Raw genomic sequence first — 18,640 nt, forward strand, 5'->3', positions numbered from 1 at the left:
TCAAACAAACCAACATTTCTGTCTTTCTTTCAACAGATTTTTTAATTGGATCATTGTTGAGCAGTTGACAGTTCCATTGTTGTTGCTGCTTTAAAAATTTAGATTTTTCTTGGTTGTGTGGGATCATTGTCTTGCATCATGATCCATTTTCATAGTCTTAGCAAAATTGTCTTGACAGTGAGATATTCTCCCCTCTACACTGCACTATCCGTATGTGATTTCAGGAATAATGTGCAGCACCATGTCTCCTCTTACCGTGGCATGTATACAATAAAATCAATTGAGTCAAGTTTTGAGCTTGTCTTACCTCAGTATATTCAATATTTGGTTTGCTTGACTAAATGTCAGAGTCAATCTTAAAATGAGCTTCATTATTGTTTTTTTCAGCAGAGAAGTTTTGTGCAGTGACTTCAAATATATATATATATATATATAAAAAAAAAAAAAAATTCCCTTCTCACCCACCGCGGGTGGTTCTTATCCTCTGAGCTCGGGTCCTCTACCAGAGGCCTGGGAGCTTGAGGGTTCTGCGCAGTATCTTGGCTGTGCCAAGGACTGCACATTTCTGGACTGAGATGTCTGATGTTGTTCCTGGGATCTGTTGTAGCCATTGGTCCAGTTTGGGGGTGACTGCCCCGAGGGCCCCGATGACCACAGGCACCACTGTGGTCTTCACCTTCCAGGCCCTCTCCAGTTCCTCCCTGGGGCCCTGGTATTTCTCTAGTTTCTCGTGCTCCTTTTTCCTGATGTTGCAGTCGCTTGGTATTGCTACATCTATCACAACGGCTTTCCTCTGTTGTTTATCCACTACGACAATGTCTGGTTGGTTTGCCATTACCATTACCCAGAGAGAAGATATATATATATATATATATAAAATTCAAAATTCCCTTCTCACCCACCGCGGGTGGTTCTTATCCTCTGAGCTCGGGTCCTCTACCAGAGGCCTGGGAGCTTGAGGGTTCTGCGCAGTATCTTGGCTGTGCCAAGGACTGCACAGTATATATATATATATATATATATATATATATATATATATATATATATATATATATATATATATATATATATATATATATATATATATATATATATATATATATATATATATATATATATATATATAAATAAATAAAATCAAAAAATAAAGGGAACACTTAAACAACACAATATAACTCCAAGTAAATCAAACTTCTGTGAAATCAAACTGTCCACTTAGGAAGCAACACTGATTGACAATCAATTTCACCTGCTGTTGTGCAAATGGAACTTCGTACAGAACAAAGTATTCAATGAGAATATTTCTTTCATTCAGATCTAGGATGTGTTATTTGAGTGTTCCCTTTATTTTTTTGAGCAGTGTATATATATATCAGCAAATTCCAAGTCTTTCTAAGCCTTCTCCAAGTGGTCCGTGGCTCATCTGATTATAACTTCAGTCTTCTGTCAGAACTCTTGTAAGTAACTCTATCAACTTTATCAGTCTATACGTTGCAACAATGTTACAATGTCTCCAGTGTTATTTTAGCATCAATTTTTACACATAGTTTAATTGATTTTTGCTTATTTCTTTGCATAACTGGGTTACTTGAATTGTTGCTGACATATTGCATGATTTTCATGTCAACTACTCTATTAAAAATACATTTACTGAGAAAACTATCGATTTGTCTAATACTTATATTTTCTCCTGTGTCCCAAAATATCTTTAAATTTTAAAATAATTCAACACACCTGAGCTGTATTCCACACATTTCCAGATCCCTTTATGTTCTGAATCTGATCAGACTTCCAAGCTAAAACACTTTGTGGTATTATACTGCTAAATCCTGGTCTTTGGTATTGTGACCTTTATGAGATTTGCTTGAGGCTCACAGCCTTCAACTTACCATAATGCTTTAATATGTTTTATACTTCTACTTTTAGGCTTTTGCATAATGTGTGGGAAAATAAATGGTGATTTGAGGAAATTTAAAGAAACTCTTCAATGAATTATAAAAGTTTTATAGCTGGCGATCCCTTCTTTGTTCTTCCAATGAGGACCTCCACCTGTTTCTGATGATGTGAGCCAGAGCTTGTCCCTTTCAAGAGGCTGATCCCTCCTGATCTCTTTGATGTAACCTGACCTAACAGTTCCAACTAGCAGGATTTGACGATCACGGACAGACCCTCAGCAGCAAGCCTGCACAAATCAGAGCTAACAGCAATGGGGGCGATAGGAGATGGGGATGTGCACGCAGACCTGGTAGGGCACAAAGACGGAAAGGGGGCTCATAGAGCTATGAAGTGTCTGAACGCCAAACAGCTAGCAGTCACATGATCACTGCTGCCAGCTCAGACTTAAGCAGTAAAACCTGTGAATCTGTGAGGGCACATGCAACTGATTGGAGATGAAAGACAAGCTTTGACTTTCACAGGAGGCCTGGAGTTGGGGTGGGGGGGCTATTCAGGGGCACTTCTGAAGGACTGCCATCAGAACAGCTGGGTCATTTTCAGATGACCTAATTCTTGGATTAATCCAGTCAGGCTTGCATGGGTAAATTTGAGTGTATGCTACAAAGAGGACAAAAAAGGACAGAAAGAGAATTATTGGCAAAAGAAGGGCCTAGTTCTTCGATTTCAGCGAAGCTATGCAGAAAAACCCACCGTTCACACAATGGTGGGAAGTTGTAACCTTTCTTTAAAATTTCTTAAGTCTGTTATCATGCCTAATACATAGAACTTTAGATGCAATCATCTACAATTCACTCTTCTTTGGTCAGAGAACATTTTCTCGCCAGGGCACTATGTGTGTCAGAGGCCAGAGTCCATCTGCGAGTGATTTAAGGGTTTCATTTTTGAAGATGATGCGTGATAAAACAGGGAGGTATGGGTCAAAGTGACTATACACTCAGTCTGTGACAGAACCTCTACTCTTGGACCTTAGCACATGTTTTAATCTATCCAAGCATGTGTTTGAAGTTCGCATCGAGCACCATCAGATTCATTTTTCCTGGCTCACAGCGGCTTCACGTCATTTAGACAAGGGCTAAGTTAGGGTATTTTAAGCTGTTTGGTCGTGTTGTCTTTTTGAATGGCATTTTGATGGATGGTATATATTTGGAATTTCAATCATTTTGATCAACTTTTTGTTTTTTCACAATGAAATCATAACTTTTAACAGCAAACAGTGCAGCTGTTTATTTCAGATAATCTAAAGCCATTGGTTAAATGCTACCTCGATTATTCTGAAGCAACCCCTAAAGTGTTACTCCTCAAACCAAATCCACACAACCAAATGTGCACAGTAATAGAACTCTGGATGACAAATAATAGTCTCTTGGAAGACTGCCTAAAACAAAACAGGAAGTTAGCCATTTTTGTTAAAAAAAAAATAAAAAATGAACAAAATAATGTGCCATTTTACAGAAGTTATATTTTAACAGGCCTCTTCTATGTATTTTAATGTATCAGATGTATCAAACACAAACGTTTGATAAAAGTGGTATGACGTCAACAAGATGTGAGTGACATCAAAATTTCAACGTGGCATCACTCTTTTAAACAGGTGAGCAAGCTCCTCCTACTGAGAACAGGAAGTGACATGTTTTACTTGTGAAGGCATTCTAACTATAGCTATAGTTGAGGTTGCACAGGATTAAGAACTATGACTTTTCACTGGAGGGTGTGGCTATGTGGGTAGGCATGGAAGCATGGTAAATTTTGATTTATGCTGTGTTAAAATGTGGCTCCAAATCACACATATAACATCCAAAGCATATTTAACTGAGCATGAATAAATGTCAAACTCCAGGCCACATGGCCAAGTAGATCCACAGCATACTTTAGCATGTCTTAGGTTGCTGTGTCTCCCACATACAAGATTTGAGCACCACAAAAGTTTCTGTTGCTAAACAAACATACTCAACATCTGTGTCGTAATTTGCTAATATGGTTTTTGTCCTGGCCTCTGAGAAAGTGAAATGAAATGTCCAATTGAAAGTTCCTCTTTAATTGTTAATCATATTAGAGTCACACTTTTTCTGATGACATTACATTCTATTTGTTTGTCCATGCCAATCCTTCACCACCAATCAGGAAGTTGGCTTAAATGAATGAGGCACCTAACTTACTTTTTTCCCTTCACATCAGACATTATTCGTGATTGAATCCATAGTCTTGCAAGGAACACCACTTACTGGCTAAGCATGCCTATTGAGAGACAGAGATTGATCTTACTGAAGAGTGGCGCAGAGCCCTGGATTAAGCCACTGACCAACCTTGAGCGAAGGCTGCTCAAGGTTGCTTGCAGCTTTTCATTCAGACTTTATGTTTTGTCATGGTCTTGTTTTGTGAAAGATCTCTAAACATAAGTAGAAAGTAATTTTCTCATCAATAATTTCATCAAGAAGGAACTGGAAGTTTCTTTTTTCACCAAATCTGCTAATAACTAATATTAAAATGTACTTTTATTGAACAAAAAGAGTCTTTTAAGTCATCCCACTAAAATATGAAGTCACTACTGTATGCCAGTAGCACTGCAGTTGAACTCCTATGGGTGAAATACTGACTGACTAGGGACTGGCACCGTTACTGTCCACCTCCCCAGGTGACACAGTTGTTGGAAGAAATGGAAGTGTTGATGCTCACCCTTGTAGAGCTAGTTGGACATAAAGAAAAATAAGTTCAGCATCTAGCCGAATGCTGCAAGAACTTTAGTTTTAAAATTACAGGTTTGTAACAAGCAACCAAGTGCTTTTAAATCTCTGGGTGCTGGTTTGTTAGGTCTCCAAGCAGCTGTCCTCAGATGACACTTCTGACTTCCCCCTCCTCAATGGATTAATCTTTACTTTTGCCTCTTTTTTTAAATTATTTTGCAGTGATGCTAGAATTCGACATTTGCAACATAACCACATCCCTCTCACAAAACTTTTAGCCATATTCTTGGTGCCGTGTGCCTGCCCTTTTTGGATGCCTTTTTATTTTGTAGAAAATAATCATGTAAGCCCCTTAAGTTATACGCTTTGACCCAAAGGTGTCATTGACAAGAGGGAAGCTGCTCCCTGGAAGCTCAACTCAACCGTAACCAGGCATTCTTGTGTTAAAAAGCCGGCTTCCCATCAGGATGCTCTGCTCCACTTCAAATATACAGTACAGCAGGAAAGTTTGGGAAGGACTGAAGTGGGAGGAAGGACGCAAACAGGGGAAGAAAGAGTGATGGCTGCTTTGATCTTCAGAGGCCCAGTCTGGATGAAAAAACAGAAGCGTCCTTTCCTTTACGAAATGTGAGCAACTCAGAAACGGAATCAATAAAATATAAACATAAACAAATACAGTAGATAAATAACAAGTGCAAATTCGATGATGATAATACTACTACTAATAATAATAATAATAATATATTTTTTTTTCTTAAATGATTTCTTTTGCCGCAAAAATATTTGTAGGTTTTTCTCAGTTGTTTTTCTTTGAGTGTATTCTCACTTCATAAATTTGCGGTAGGATGGGAAATGGGCATTTCAAGGCCAGTAAAAGCTACCACATCAAATAAAACACTGTGGATCAAAAGAACCAACGCATCGACATTTTTTCCTGTTTAAATAAAAAAAAAAAAAAATAGTGGGGCTAGTCTGCCACGCTTGATCGTGCCCTAAGTCCTCCCCCCGCACCAGCGATTGGCTGGGTGGACGCACATGGGGGGAAAGTTTGAATAAAATACAAGAGCATGGCACAAGTGTTGTTGTTCAAGCTTGTGTGCTTGATCCAGAGGCACTCCAGTCCGTCTTGTAAAACAGAGGTGTGACCGCTGTCTGAGACGGTTTGCATCAGTTCCAGAAAGTTTAGTGGATGACTTGTTGGTCTCTTAGGACTTTTTGCTTTTAGGTTATTTTAAATTTGACATCTTGGGAGCTTGATAAGCTCCGTCGAATCCGTGCGTGACAGCCGTCGATTTACTCAGGAAAGTTGCGCGCATCGCTCCGTCCGTGTTGTATTTGTTGAAACATCTGAGATGAAAGCCGCCAGAATGGTCCCATCACTGCTCCTGGTACTGTTTCTGCTGGTGCTGATGCAGTCCGGTGCTCTGTGCGCGCGGAGGTTCCGGGGCGGCCGCAACCCGCAGCCTCGCCGCTCGCCGCCTCCTCCCACGCACCGGGCGGACAGGGGCGACACCACGGAGAGCTTCCCTCTGGACTTCACTGCAGTGGAGGAGAACATGGATAACTTCATGACGCAGGTGAAGAACCTCGCGCAGTCCCTGTACCCGTGCTCGGCACAGAAGCTTGACCACGACATGAAGCTGAACTTTCTGGTGAACACGTCAGTCACCTGCAACGACGGGAGTCCCGCCGGGTATGTAGCAATTCACATTAGAGCGCAGACACACATGTGGTCAAATTTAGGTTCAGGGTCACCTGAGCTGCTGTTGTTCCGCCTTCACCGGGGCTTTCTCTGCTCCTGGTCACCTGCAGCCAGTCGCATCTGACCTGAGGAAGAAAGTTGCTTTTCCAAAAGTTAACTTTCGGAACTCGATCAAGTTTCTTTCCCCAATTAAAAAATAAAATTGATTCTTATTTTCGCTTTTTACATATATAGCCTACTTAGAAAAGTGAAGTTATTTATGAAAGTGAGCCGTAAAAAGCTTTCTGTTGAGATGTCTAAGATGTCTAAAAGTGGTTGAAGTGTTTAGGGTTTGTTTTTCGGCTAACCAACCCTGACTTTTGATGTCCTTCCTTTGGCTACGTTTACACTGAACGTATGGACTTAAAAAAAAAAAAAAAAGTTCCGTTTTGTCATTTTCCACCCCTCTCTTGACTGATTAATCTTGCGACACAAACGACTTCGCAGTATTTGCAGCGTCGGTTGGAAAACACATGATTGGCAAACGTGTGTAAAGAGTGCAAAAGTACAAAAAGCGGAGGCTCGGTCAGGATAAGGTAGGATCTGGACAGCTGCTTTGCGTCAGCGGAGCGTGAAATTTGCGGGGAGCCACATGGTCCATGCTTCATTTCCTTTGCTTCGAATTAGAATGCAGGATTTGCTCTGCAGAAAGCTTCGGTGTAAGTTTGCTGAACCCCTGCCTATTGCGTGCACGTCACTTTCTGACAGAGAATGTTTGAGGACGGGACCCAAACAGTGGAGTTGGGATGTTTCAGAAGTGTTCTGGTTTATTCTGCAACTGACAGCTAAACTTGTTATGTGTTTGATTGGAAAAGGAGATGCAAGCTTTGAAAAATTTTAATATATCTAGATTCTTTAAAAAAAAAAGAAGTTCATGAAAATGTATGTGCTTGTGCATCAATTTAATCACAAAAATAGGATGTATGTTTGTGGCGGTTTTTATATTATGCAATCTGCACATAATGGAAATCTGAGATAAATTATACCGTAAACACATCATCTAGTTATTATTTGTAGTTTTCTTTGTTATATAAATCACTTTTAAGTGTGTCCTGTTCTGGCAATATAAATAAAAAACATTATGGTAGGTATGGCTGCCTTGCATTGTAGGTGAGATTTGTTCTTTAAAAAGGGGGAAATTGAGATATAACATATAAACTATGTTGTACTTAAGCTTTCATTTGAAGTTTTTAGGGAATTTGATTTGAATAATCACATAAATTCTCAAATTTAATGAATAATACAATTTATGTACATTTTATTTTCCAAAAACCTGTTTCAGTTGTAATCTCTGCTTGCTCCTGTAAATATGATATATTTTGACCCCGGATCAAGCCAGAATCTCCCTGGTGGGTATGAATTGAGGCATATGGCAGTTGGAAGCGATCTGTGGTAGAAGGCATCAATCAACCAAAAATATCAGCATCTGCAATAGCACCAACTTGGGCGTGTGGAGGATAATAAAAATAAAAGTTATAAAGGGTAATAAAACAAAAAAAAAGATACGATAAACTACATGGGTGTTCTGCTCCCGTAGGTATTCATTTCAGTTGGTTTTAGTTCATGAAAACCCATCCTTGAAGAGTTTAGACATGGATCACCTTCACTAAATTTCATGTACGTATGGATTTAGAATCCAGTCTGATTCCTGTTAAATCTCAAAGTGGCATGTGGTAAGAGCAGGCTGCTTTCACTGTAAGATTCTGAGCGCTTTGGAGACCCAGCATGGTATTGGCAGATGGCCTTTCATTCAAATAAACGCCATTTTCCTGAGAGCTATTAATCACAGCTACAGACATCCAAAGATGAAGCGTTTAAAGTTAATCGTTCAGGAATGGTGTTGTAATTCACCTCCCAGAATCACACTTGTTTAGCGTGAGTGGGTCAACACGACACCTTCATAGCGAAGCTTGTTAACTTTCCCAAGAATGCTCCAATAAATGCTTTGTTGTTCGGAAATTGCATCACTGACTCTAGCTGGGAATAGTTGCATTAAGCATCATCTGAAGCCAAGAAGTGTGATTCAGCGGTCTGAACAAGCAGCTGGAAGGTTCAAGCCAAGTCCGTCCTCTTTAAAGTCATTGAAATGTCTTTTGGCAGTCTCTTGAGTTGAGTCATTGGTGAAGTTGAAAGAATAGAAAAAATGAAATCCAGTTGAGAAGTTTCTTCTTTGCATAGCAGGTTAGATCATTTTCAATAAAATAATTATATGTTTTTAACAAGTGCATCCAAAAATCATAGCCATGCTCTCTCCTTGATTGTCCCACCATTAATTAAGTTGTTCTGTAGTTGTTGTTTGGAGAAAATACTACTTTCAATTCTTTTTTTCTATGCCTCAAAGTGCACTTGAATCTTGACAATTCTTAATTTCTCTTACTTTTTTTCTCCACTTATATCCACACTGTGGAAAAGACAGAAGAATGATGAGCTCTACGTTGAGAAATGATGGTATAACCTGGAATAGGGGTTGGTGTGATGTTTATCTCCCGTTCAAGCGTCGCATCAGAGCAGGAAACACACATAAGCTCATTGTTCTCCACTGTTGCGGTTTTCTGTCAGTTTTCACAGATAAAAATCAAATGAAGTGAAAGGACTTTTTGTTTATTTTAAAGCAATGAAGTCACATTTGTTTTGTTTTATGCTGGTGAAGAGTATTTAGAGTGTTACCTTGCAGGTTTCTATCTGTATCACATTTTTAGAGAAATGTTTATATAAAATTAAAAGTGAGTTGTTATATTGTTTGTTTGTTTTTTATGCAGACAATTCATACTGACTTTTATTCCCCCACAGGTACTACCTGAAAGAGTCTCGGGGCAGCAGACGCTGGTTGATATTCCTTGAAGGTGTGTATCTAACCAACTTCTCACTTCTAAATCCATCTCCAAATCAAATTAGGAATTAGTTGATGAGAGAACTGATTTGTGACGCATCCCATTTCACATATTATGTTCCAGGCGGCTGGTACTGCTTTAACAAGGAGAACTGCGACAGCCGATACGAGACCATGAGGCGGTTTATGAGCTCTTCCAAGTGGCCCCAAACTAAAAGAGGTCAGTTTGTTTGCACCACAGTGTGCAAAGTAGAAGCTGCCTTGACTTATATGCAATGAAATGAGATCGGATATGACGTGCACCCATTTACAGTGTTATTAAGACCTTGCATCCAGTCATGAGATGCTTCAGAATAGTTACCTGGCGCCCACTGCTAAGAAAGCATAGATTCCTTTCTCTGTCATTGCAGTGTAATGACTATAATCCATTTGGTAATGATGATGAGTAAGAGGAGGATGTGTCTGGGGATTGGGGGAGAGCCAGGATGGCTAATGATACATTTGTCTCTGCAGGCACGGGGATCCTGTCTCCACTGCCTGAGGAAAACCCTCACTGGTGGAACGCAAACATGGTGTAAGTTGACTGCTGTTTCTATGCTCAGTGACTGCTTCACTGAATTCCCTACTGCCAGTTTTAACTTTGCATCATTTGTGCAGGTTCATTCCCTACTGCTCCAGTGACGTGTGGAGTGGTGTTACGGCTAAGACAGAGCAGAGTAAGAAATTATTAAGTCTTCTCAGTCATGACGATGTATTCATCCTTAAGGAATTGCTATTTTAAACCTCTTCTTACTCTTTTGTTCAGATGGATATGCTTTTATGGGCTCCTTGATTATCCAGGAAGTTGTAAAAAATCTTCTGGGCAAAGGTTTAGACAATGCCAGGGTCCTTCTGTTAGCAGGAAGCAGGTATTTAATTTGAAATTCTTACATATCAGTGTAGCTTTGCTGTATGCTTGCTGATACAAATGTGAATTGTTGATGTTTGCAGTGCTGGTGGCACGGGGGTTCTTCTGAATGTGGATCGTGTAGCTGAGCTCCTGGAGGGGATGGGCTACGCTGGGATACAGGTGCGAGGCCTGTCCGACTCGGGTTGGTTCCTGGACAACAAACAGTACCACTGCACGGACTGTGTGGACACAATCGGTTGCACGCCCACAGAGACTATCAAGAGAGGAATCAAGTAGGGGATAAATATAAAATCAAAAATTCATCTCATATTTGATTGTTTTGCAACTGAGAACATGTTTGCTTACGTTGTTTTGTTGAATTTCCTTTAAGGTACTGGGGAAGTGTGGTGCCTGATAGGTGCAGGCAAAGCCATGAAGGAGAGGAATGGAATTGTTTCTTTGGATACAGAGTCTTCCCATCAATTAAAAGTGAGTTTATCATGTGGGGCCCCCTGCTGGCCTGGTTAGACCAATACAACTGGAAGAAGCAGAGGACATGCAGATAAATTAACATACTATAATAATAATAATTCTTTATTTAATAAGGTAAACCCCATTGAGATCTAGATCTCATTTTCAAGAGGGACCTGAAACAAACTTCACTCCCCGTCGGGGAATCGAACCCCGGTCTCCCGCGTGATAGGCAGGGATACTCACCACTATACTAACGAGGAGAATACATACTATATGTCACATACTAAATTTTCTTCCCAGCATCAGTTCAGTTTTTGTTTTTACAGCAGAGTCATAATTCAAAGCTGTATTGATGATTGTATCTTGTATCTAAGCTAGCAGAACATTTCTGATCATAAGTGCATCGGTTAGTAAAATTATTTAGTACTTTCCACACTGTGTGTATGCTATGTAACTTTGTCCTTTTCTTCTTCTATCGTGTAGCCATAAACATATTGCTTCCTACTCATGAACTAAAAAAAAAGAGTATCAGTGTATTCCTTTTTGTAATTAAGTTTTTTTTATTATTATTAATTGTTCAGACAAATAACCATAGAAATGCTAAAATCTCACATTTAATTGTGACCCTCACAATGGCTTTTCCCACTTCACATTTCACTTATATGAAATATATCCAATGATGACCTCAGACCAAACCAAAGTAACTGACTAACTGCCGACTGGTATGTATTATTAATTGGAGCTATATGACTACAATATACAGAATATGAGAAGTTACTTTAACTCCTCAGTTAAAAAGCAGCTATAGAGCATCTCTCTGGTGGGTATAAAATGATGCCTGATCAGTATAAACATCTTGTGGTAGACGGTTCAATTTCTACCTACGCTGCAAAGGCACACATGTGCAAAGTGGCAAAATTATCAATTATAGAAACTTTCTTCCATGCTTTCTGGTGAACGTAACAATAAACTTAGCTCTTCTTGCCTGAGTGCAGTGAGACTGCATTGAATCCAATGCAAAATACAAAGAATGCTAAATAAATGTAAAAGCAAAAGGGGATTCATTAATAAGATAAAAAGGAGGTCAGTGGCTTGTTGGATTCTCTGGACGCCAGTCCTAAAATGACAACCTGTTCCAAACCTGGGCTGGCTCTGTTTGGATTATTTTTATTATACTAAAATGCCTGTATCCACACTTATTTTTAAGGTGTACATTTTAAATTAATTTGCCTTTTTCTCTCTCTTTTTTTGTATCTCTGTGCAGGTCCCGTGTTTGTGGTCCAGTGGCTGTTTGATGAGGCTCAGTTGACAGTGGACAACATCCAGCTAACAGGTCAACCTGTGCAGGAAGGCCAGTGGCGCTACATCCAGAACCTGGGCATTGAGCTGAGGAACACACTCAAAGATGTCCCGTAAGGCTGCATTCTTGCAATTTAGAAGGAGAATTTAAAAATATATATATTTATTTACTCATTATTTATCATGTTTTCTTTTATTCAGGGCTATGTTTGCTCCAGCATGTTTATCACATGAAGTTATAACCAGAAAGTGAGTGAAATTTACTGTCCTTGGGGGACTTCGCATGCATTGTTTTTCTACTATGAGCTAACAGCGCCCTCTTGTGTTGTGTTTCAGCTACTGGATCGACGTGCAAGTCAAAGGGACCTCTCTGCCCAGAGCCCTTCACTGCTGGGACCGCAGCCTCCATGACAGCAGGAACAACAAGCCACCACCCAAAGCTTGTCCTGTGCATCTGATAGACAACTGCCCCTGGCCTCACTGCAATCCCACCTGCCCAACCATCCGGGACCAATTCACAGGGCAAGAGATGAGCGTTGTGCAGTTTCTCATGCACATGGGCTTCGATGTGCAGAAAATGGCCCAGCAGCAAGGCATGGACCCGAGCAAACTACTGGGCATGCTGAGCAGTGGCAGCTAAAAGGGACACACCGTCCAGTTTTAAGCTAGAACCAAGCAGGACTGGATGATCCTTCTGGCCTGTCTCCCATAACTGATACCTCTGCTCACCCTCCTCACTGCAGTTCCCCTTCTGTTGCTTTCAGACCTCCTTCCATCCCAGGTGCTTCAGTTTGACCCTGAAGTCAGGTCTAACACACCAGGCTCCACCATAACCAGGCAACACTTCTTGCTATCAGAAATGCTACAATAAATTATATTTTATTTTTTAAAAAGGAAAAAAGAAAAACAACAATAATATGAATGTAATCCAGTTTTAAAGATGCTATCTGACTTTATGTCTTGAGTGCTGTCATCCTTTTGTACTGAATAGATGTAGTGAACGCATTAATGGTACAACAAATGCTGTTTTATATTTTAGGTAGTCGATAGTGTTGATAATAGAAAAAAAAATCCTATTACCTCTTGTGTATTAGAGATGTATTTCTATAGTTTCTAATAGAAAAACACATCGGGTCATGTGTTTAGCAGAAACAGTGTAAAACGATATAGAAAAGCACAGTCAGTAAAGCTCTTAAAAGTAAAAAGAAAGTAAGTTGCCTTTATTTTATTTAATGAAAATAAGTTGTCAGATAGCACCTGCACTAAATATTGCGATGATTATGAAAATAAGCAAAGTTGGAATTTCGCATGAGCTTGATTGAGACTTTTATGATATGATCATGTTTTAGCAAAAAGGTATATCATGATCAAATTGATTTGAATTTAAACAAGAAGCAACATTTATTTCAATTGCTGCTAAAATTATCTAACATGATCAATATTACAGTTTTCATAGCTAAATCTATGAAATTTGTTTATAGAAGTTATTTTGACTGATACATTGACCCAAGCAAAAACACAGAGTAACTCCAGAGAAATCAGTTCCAAAGGATTAATATCATCTCCCATTTCCCATTGAAATATATTTTTTATAAATAATAGAACACCACTAACACGGGTTAAGAGGTTTTTCAGTATGATAACCTGAAAAATAAATGACTGGTTAGTCATTTCAGGTATCTGCTCAGGTGGCTAGCTTGTAGTCAGCTGCCTTCAATCATGCTGCTCTTCAGTTGCCAACTATGGTTTTAAAACAATGCCACCTTAATCAAAAGTGATGGGTGATGCTCTTTTTTATTTACAAGGCATGACTGTCTGTGATTTTTGCAACCAATCTGTTTTCTCCAATCTCCATACAGTCAGAGAAATCTTCAACCACATGCCACCGACCCTGGCATGTCATTTAAATAACCTTAAGCTGTAGGAACTTTATAATGAAACATTTTGGTGATTTTGAAACTATATTTTTATAAAACATTGATATACCTTGATACCTGAAATTGTCTACACCTAGTTGAAATCGGACATGCGAATTTTTGCAGCTGAAGTCATAAAAACATATTGTAGTTCTAATCGTACTCTGAAATGGTGCTAAGGTGGACCTGGAAACAAGTCACAAACAGCTACACATACATATTGTAGTGCCATTACATCCATACCTCTTTCTTACGGACTGTGTCATCATCACAGGACACACACTTATGTCAGGTCAACTCCCTACAGCTCAACAGTCATCAAACTCAATGCACGATGAACATTTAAAGGGAGACAAATGTTGTGTATTGTATATTTTATGAGTATTTGTATAGATTATTTGGAAGTGTTCACCATTGTAACTCCCTTCTTTTATTTCATCATAGAGATCACATTTTAATATAATGACATTGTTTGTATGTAATGATGACTTTATAAAATATGCTTGTAAAGGACCTCTATTTTTCATCACACCGGAAGAAAGGAGAAGTATTACTAATTGTAATTTTATTCTGTAACATATTTTTTAACAAAAAAGTAACTCAAGCTACATTGGTAACTTTTACATATTTATTTTGTTATGTAAATCATATTTATAAGTGCTATTGTTTTTTTTTTACAGAGAAGTGATTCTTTGTGAATTGTAAATACATTGCTGTTCTTTGCTTTGTGCTGATTGCATGTCTTTGTATCACACCCAAAAAGGAAGACATTACATATACTATAAGGTGAACATTGCTGAGCAGTCTTGTTATTATTTACATGTTATAATGATCACTGGTAATAAGTTGTAGAGGGGCTAGAATAGTTATTTGCTGACTACTTCGAAGGAAAAAGAAACAAAAAAATTGGGATCGTCAAAGATATCTCCCTCCATTTTCTTTGGATGATTCACCTGGATGGATGGACAGAGATAAAAAGCTTGAAACATATGTTTTTCTATATATTGAACTGGAAATGGTCAAAAACACCATAATATTCCAGATTTTCCAGGCTGGTCTGGAACCACAAGCTTTTCCTGAGGCATTTTTTCAGTTTTGAGCAACCCCCACAAGAGCCTACTTTGGCCATTGCCTTCTTGTGCAACACTCGGAAAAAAAATTCCCACTTACAGCACAGTCTGGGCTTTCTCCCTTTGACATAGATTGTGTCCAGTAGATTTTCCACGGGGCCAATCAACAAACAGAAGGAGAAGTTGTAAACGATAACGTTGATTTTCTGCACTGTTTTGGGAATGGCAGCAGAGGAAGTGATTGAAGCCATTCAGTCCGTGTTGGCCACACTTCCAAATATTGAATTAATAATATAACTGTATTTGCAGTGGAGGATGGTTGTTTACAGCACAAGCAACTTGCAATAAGCTTCTTAGCATAAAACTGGCACATTTTACATTATGAACAAGCATTAGCAATTCAATCAAATTTAAAACCTAAACACAGTCCACGCCTCCAGGAAGCAATCGTTTCTCAACAGCTGACATCCCTGACCCTCTGTACAAAGCAAATAGCACAAGACAAAGGGCTTGTTTTTACCAGGCTTAAAAGAGCCACAACAGGTTTTTTATCCCAGTGTATTTTTTTCACTTATGAAATTTGTAGGTGTTGCAAAATGCCCCAGATTCTGCTTTCTAAGCAATCCTCATTTAATATTGTCTATATAGCAGAGTTGCATTGGATCAAGATGCATTGGTAATCGTCAACAGCTATGAAAAGATTTTGGAGTAGTCATCCCAGTAAAAAACATTATTTGGTTCATAAATCAAAAATAAAAGTACACTGATCCTACATGTTGAAGCTTTGTTCTGGAAATGCTGCCTCCCTCTCACGTGTTTAGGCTAAATTTGCTATTACTCGTGTATAATCATCTCTCTCAACTCATGTGTAATTTATGTCCTTAATGGAAGTTTTTAACCTCCCTCCCTGTCATTACACTCCATGTAAATGCCAGTCTCTTATACTGAAGGGAGCTCTGAGTCAGCCTCTCCAGAAATACGACTCCCAGGTTGCCAGCCACATGTAGCCTCCCGCCCCTCTGTGGAATATAGACCCCCTATTTATAGAGCTGGCAAAGGCCTGGTGAGCCTGGGCTCTACACAAACTTTTCATTTAAACAGTCACCTCTAGCAGTCCACCAAGTGCACAGTGACACTCAGACACGGAGGAACAGAATGTGCCTGCTCAGGTAGAGAAAAGTTTAAAAAAACTAATCCAAGAGAGGCTGAAGGAGACTGGAAGAGCAAGCCGAAGAACAAGATTGAATCTGATGGACAATTAAAGGCCTACTGGACTTGATAGGCAGGACAACAACTTGTCCACCTCTCATCACAAATAGCTATTGCTGAAGACCTAAATCTGGATACGACTCTTAAAGGAATTCAGTGAGAACAGAAACTTCTTTTTACATTGGACACCAACAAAGGAAGACAGTAAGCAAGAAAAGAATATACTTTAATGGACTTCTACTGTGCCAATAATGACCAAAGGAAAAAATGGCTTGTTTATTGCCTTATTAAATGAGTTTTCAGCACTTAAGATGAATGCAATTTAACGAGTTGTGTGGCAAAGAAGAAACTTTCCAAAATCTTTTTTTAAATCTGATTGCCGGAGTCTTCCAGAGAAATCTCTACATATCTGTCTGTAAATGTAACCTGATCTCAAGCAAGCTTTTCTAATTGCAAAGCAAGTTCAGACATTTGTAATTAGTGGTCATCTTTACGAGCAAACCAGGAAAGGGTGAGGTCCGTGTGAAAGAGGGGAGTAGGCCGTAAGAACACCAACACTGAGAACAAGAATATCCCAAAGGAAGACATCTGTACTTCATAAGCCTACCAGCGTTATGGATCCACATGGGGGACACTACCTCAACAAGGATGCTGTGCTGTCACCTTTGGGTGCAGCCCGAATATGCCAGCTGGTGCTTGGATGTACCATAATCGCCCTGGTGTCCCACAGCGCAGGTTACAGTGCAAACTATGGAACCTTCTGTATGTTTGTTTGGTGCTTCAGCTTCACCGTCACACTGGTTATTTTCACCCTGGACATCACAAGGCTCCACAGCTGCATGCCAATTTCTTGGGACAACTTCACTGTCGCCTTCGCCATGTTAGCAACACTGATGTACATCACTGCCTCTGTGGTCTACCCAGTATACTTTCTCCAAACAGAATACTCTGACGAGGACTACGAAATACAAATCTACCGCATTTCCGTCACCGTCTGTTCCAGTGTTTGCTGTTTCCCATATGGAGTGGAAGTATTCTTGACCAGAGCAAAACCGGGAGCTGTGGTGGGCTACATGGCCACTGTGTCTGGTCTGCTTAAGGTGGTCCAGGGATTTGTGGCCTGTATCATTTTTGGGGCTCTTGCTAATGACAGCGAATACAACCAGTATATTGCCACCCAGTACTGCGTGGTGGTGTACAGCCTCTGTTTCTCTGTAACAGTGATCGTCATCATAGTGACAGTGTCCGGAAGAACTGCCGCTCTGAGGTTCCCGTTTGACCGCTTTGTGGTCGTCTACACGTTCTTTGCTGTGATCCTCTACCTCAGTACTGCACTGATCTGGCCCATCTTCAGCTTTGATAAAAAGTACGGCAGCACTGCTCGTCCTGAGGACTGCCCCCGGGGAGAATGTTCCTGGGACAGTAAGCTGGTTGTGGCAGTCTTCACTTGTGTCAACCTAGTGTTATATTTTATTGACCTTGTCTACTCTCAGAGGATTCGATTTGTCTCCAGCTCTGCTGTCTAAAAAACAAAAACAAACTTTTATTCCAGTTTCTGTGAAGAATATTTGATCCATAGTTTAATAGTGTTATATACTAAAAACCTTAAAAGTACTAGACAGTATTAAGCATGTTGCTTTCTCCATTTGCCACTATTTGGTCCCATAAATGTACATTTCTAGACTTAGCAGCTTATTTATTGTTTTAAAGACTTCAACAAGTTAAATATACCTTAGAGATTTGTTTAATATGTAAGGTCTACTGTGTGCACCAAGACTGGATATTGGTTTTGGTATTCAAGAATTTTCTCTTTATGTTTTTTTCCTCTTCTTGTTGCATTATATAATTGGTGGATTGCAATTTGGTACTGAAATGTAAATGTAGCTGATACATTTTAAAACCTAAGTGACGTAACCTAACTGAGTATTTAATTGTTTTCTATCTACCTTACAGTTAGCACTGAATGATTGTGGCATTCTTTATTTCCATATATTTTTTAATATTGCCAGTGTTCAATAAAATGCCCAAACACAGACCATGTTAAGTTTTGCATCTCTTTCTTTATCTGAAGAAGTTAAAAAATTTTCAGGCTGACTTCTAACTTGATTTCTAAAAGATTGTATTTATTTTCTGTTATAAGCATTTTAACATGCTAGATTGTCATTTATTCTGTCATAACCTTCATTTATGTTTTTTTTTGTTGATTTTGTTTAGAGAGACAGACATAAATACTTTGGTAGCAGCTGCTGAAAGTAAGCTATAGCCATTTTATAAACGTGACTTTTGTGGTCACCTGTTGAAGACATAACTTATTAGTTCAAAAATATTGTACAGTTATTTGTCCTGAAGCGGTATTTACAAATGTTAGTAAATGAATTTCAAAATAAACACAAGAAAATAACTGTGATGCAGAGATTGTGGACTGAACACTCTAAAAAATGTTTTATTTAAGCACCAGAAACTCACCAAAAGTTCATTCATCCACTCATTCCCAATAAAGGATACATCCGGGGGAGGGCTGAAAGAGTTCAGTAGGGACATTCTGAAGACTCCTGGTACAAACTGAAGTGGGTGG

General features: G+C 39.2%; 2 protein-coding genes and 1 non-coding gene across 3 annotated transcripts; 2 read left to right on the top strand and 1 right to left on the bottom strand.

Moving 5' to 3' along the window:
- Positions 1 to 5,617: 5,617 nt before the first annotated feature.
- Positions 5,618 to 14,577, top strand: notum (notum, palmitoleoyl-protein carboxylesterase). Its single transcript, XM_005801448.3, has 11 exons — positions 5,618 to 6,330; positions 9,169 to 9,221; positions 9,333 to 9,428; positions 9,722 to 9,782; positions 9,866 to 9,924; positions 10,014 to 10,116; positions 10,199 to 10,390; positions 10,489 to 10,586; positions 11,836 to 11,983; positions 12,072 to 12,119; positions 12,207 to 14,577. Exons 1-11 carry the CDS (start codon positions 5,990 to 5,992, stop codon positions 12,508 to 12,510), a joined length of 1,503 nt encoding a protein of 500 aa, XP_005801505.2. The 5' UTR covers positions 5,618 to 5,989; the 3' UTR covers positions 12,511 to 14,577.
- On the bottom strand, positions 10,760 to 10,831 carry trnad-auc. The gene has a single exon. It is a non-coding gene; the product is annotated as a tRNA-Asp (tRNA).
- Positions 14,578 to 15,941: 1,364 nt separating the features above from the next.
- On the top strand, positions 15,942 to 18,101 carry myadml2 (myeloid associated differentiation marker like 2). The gene has a single exon (XM_005801447.2). It carries the CDS (start codon positions 16,680 to 16,682, stop codon positions 17,589 to 17,591), a length of 912 nt encoding a protein of 303 aa, XP_005801504.1. The 5' UTR covers positions 15,942 to 16,679; the 3' UTR covers positions 17,592 to 18,101.
- Positions 18,102 to 18,640: the final 539 nt, after the last annotated feature.

This window comes from Xiphophorus maculatus, chromosome 16, assembly GCF_002775205.1.
Source record: "Xiphophorus maculatus strain JP 163 A chromosome 16, X_maculatus-5.0-male, whole genome shotgun sequence".
NCBI classification, from domain to species: domain Eukaryota; kingdom Metazoa; phylum Chordata; class Actinopteri; order Cyprinodontiformes; family Poeciliidae; genus Xiphophorus; species Xiphophorus maculatus.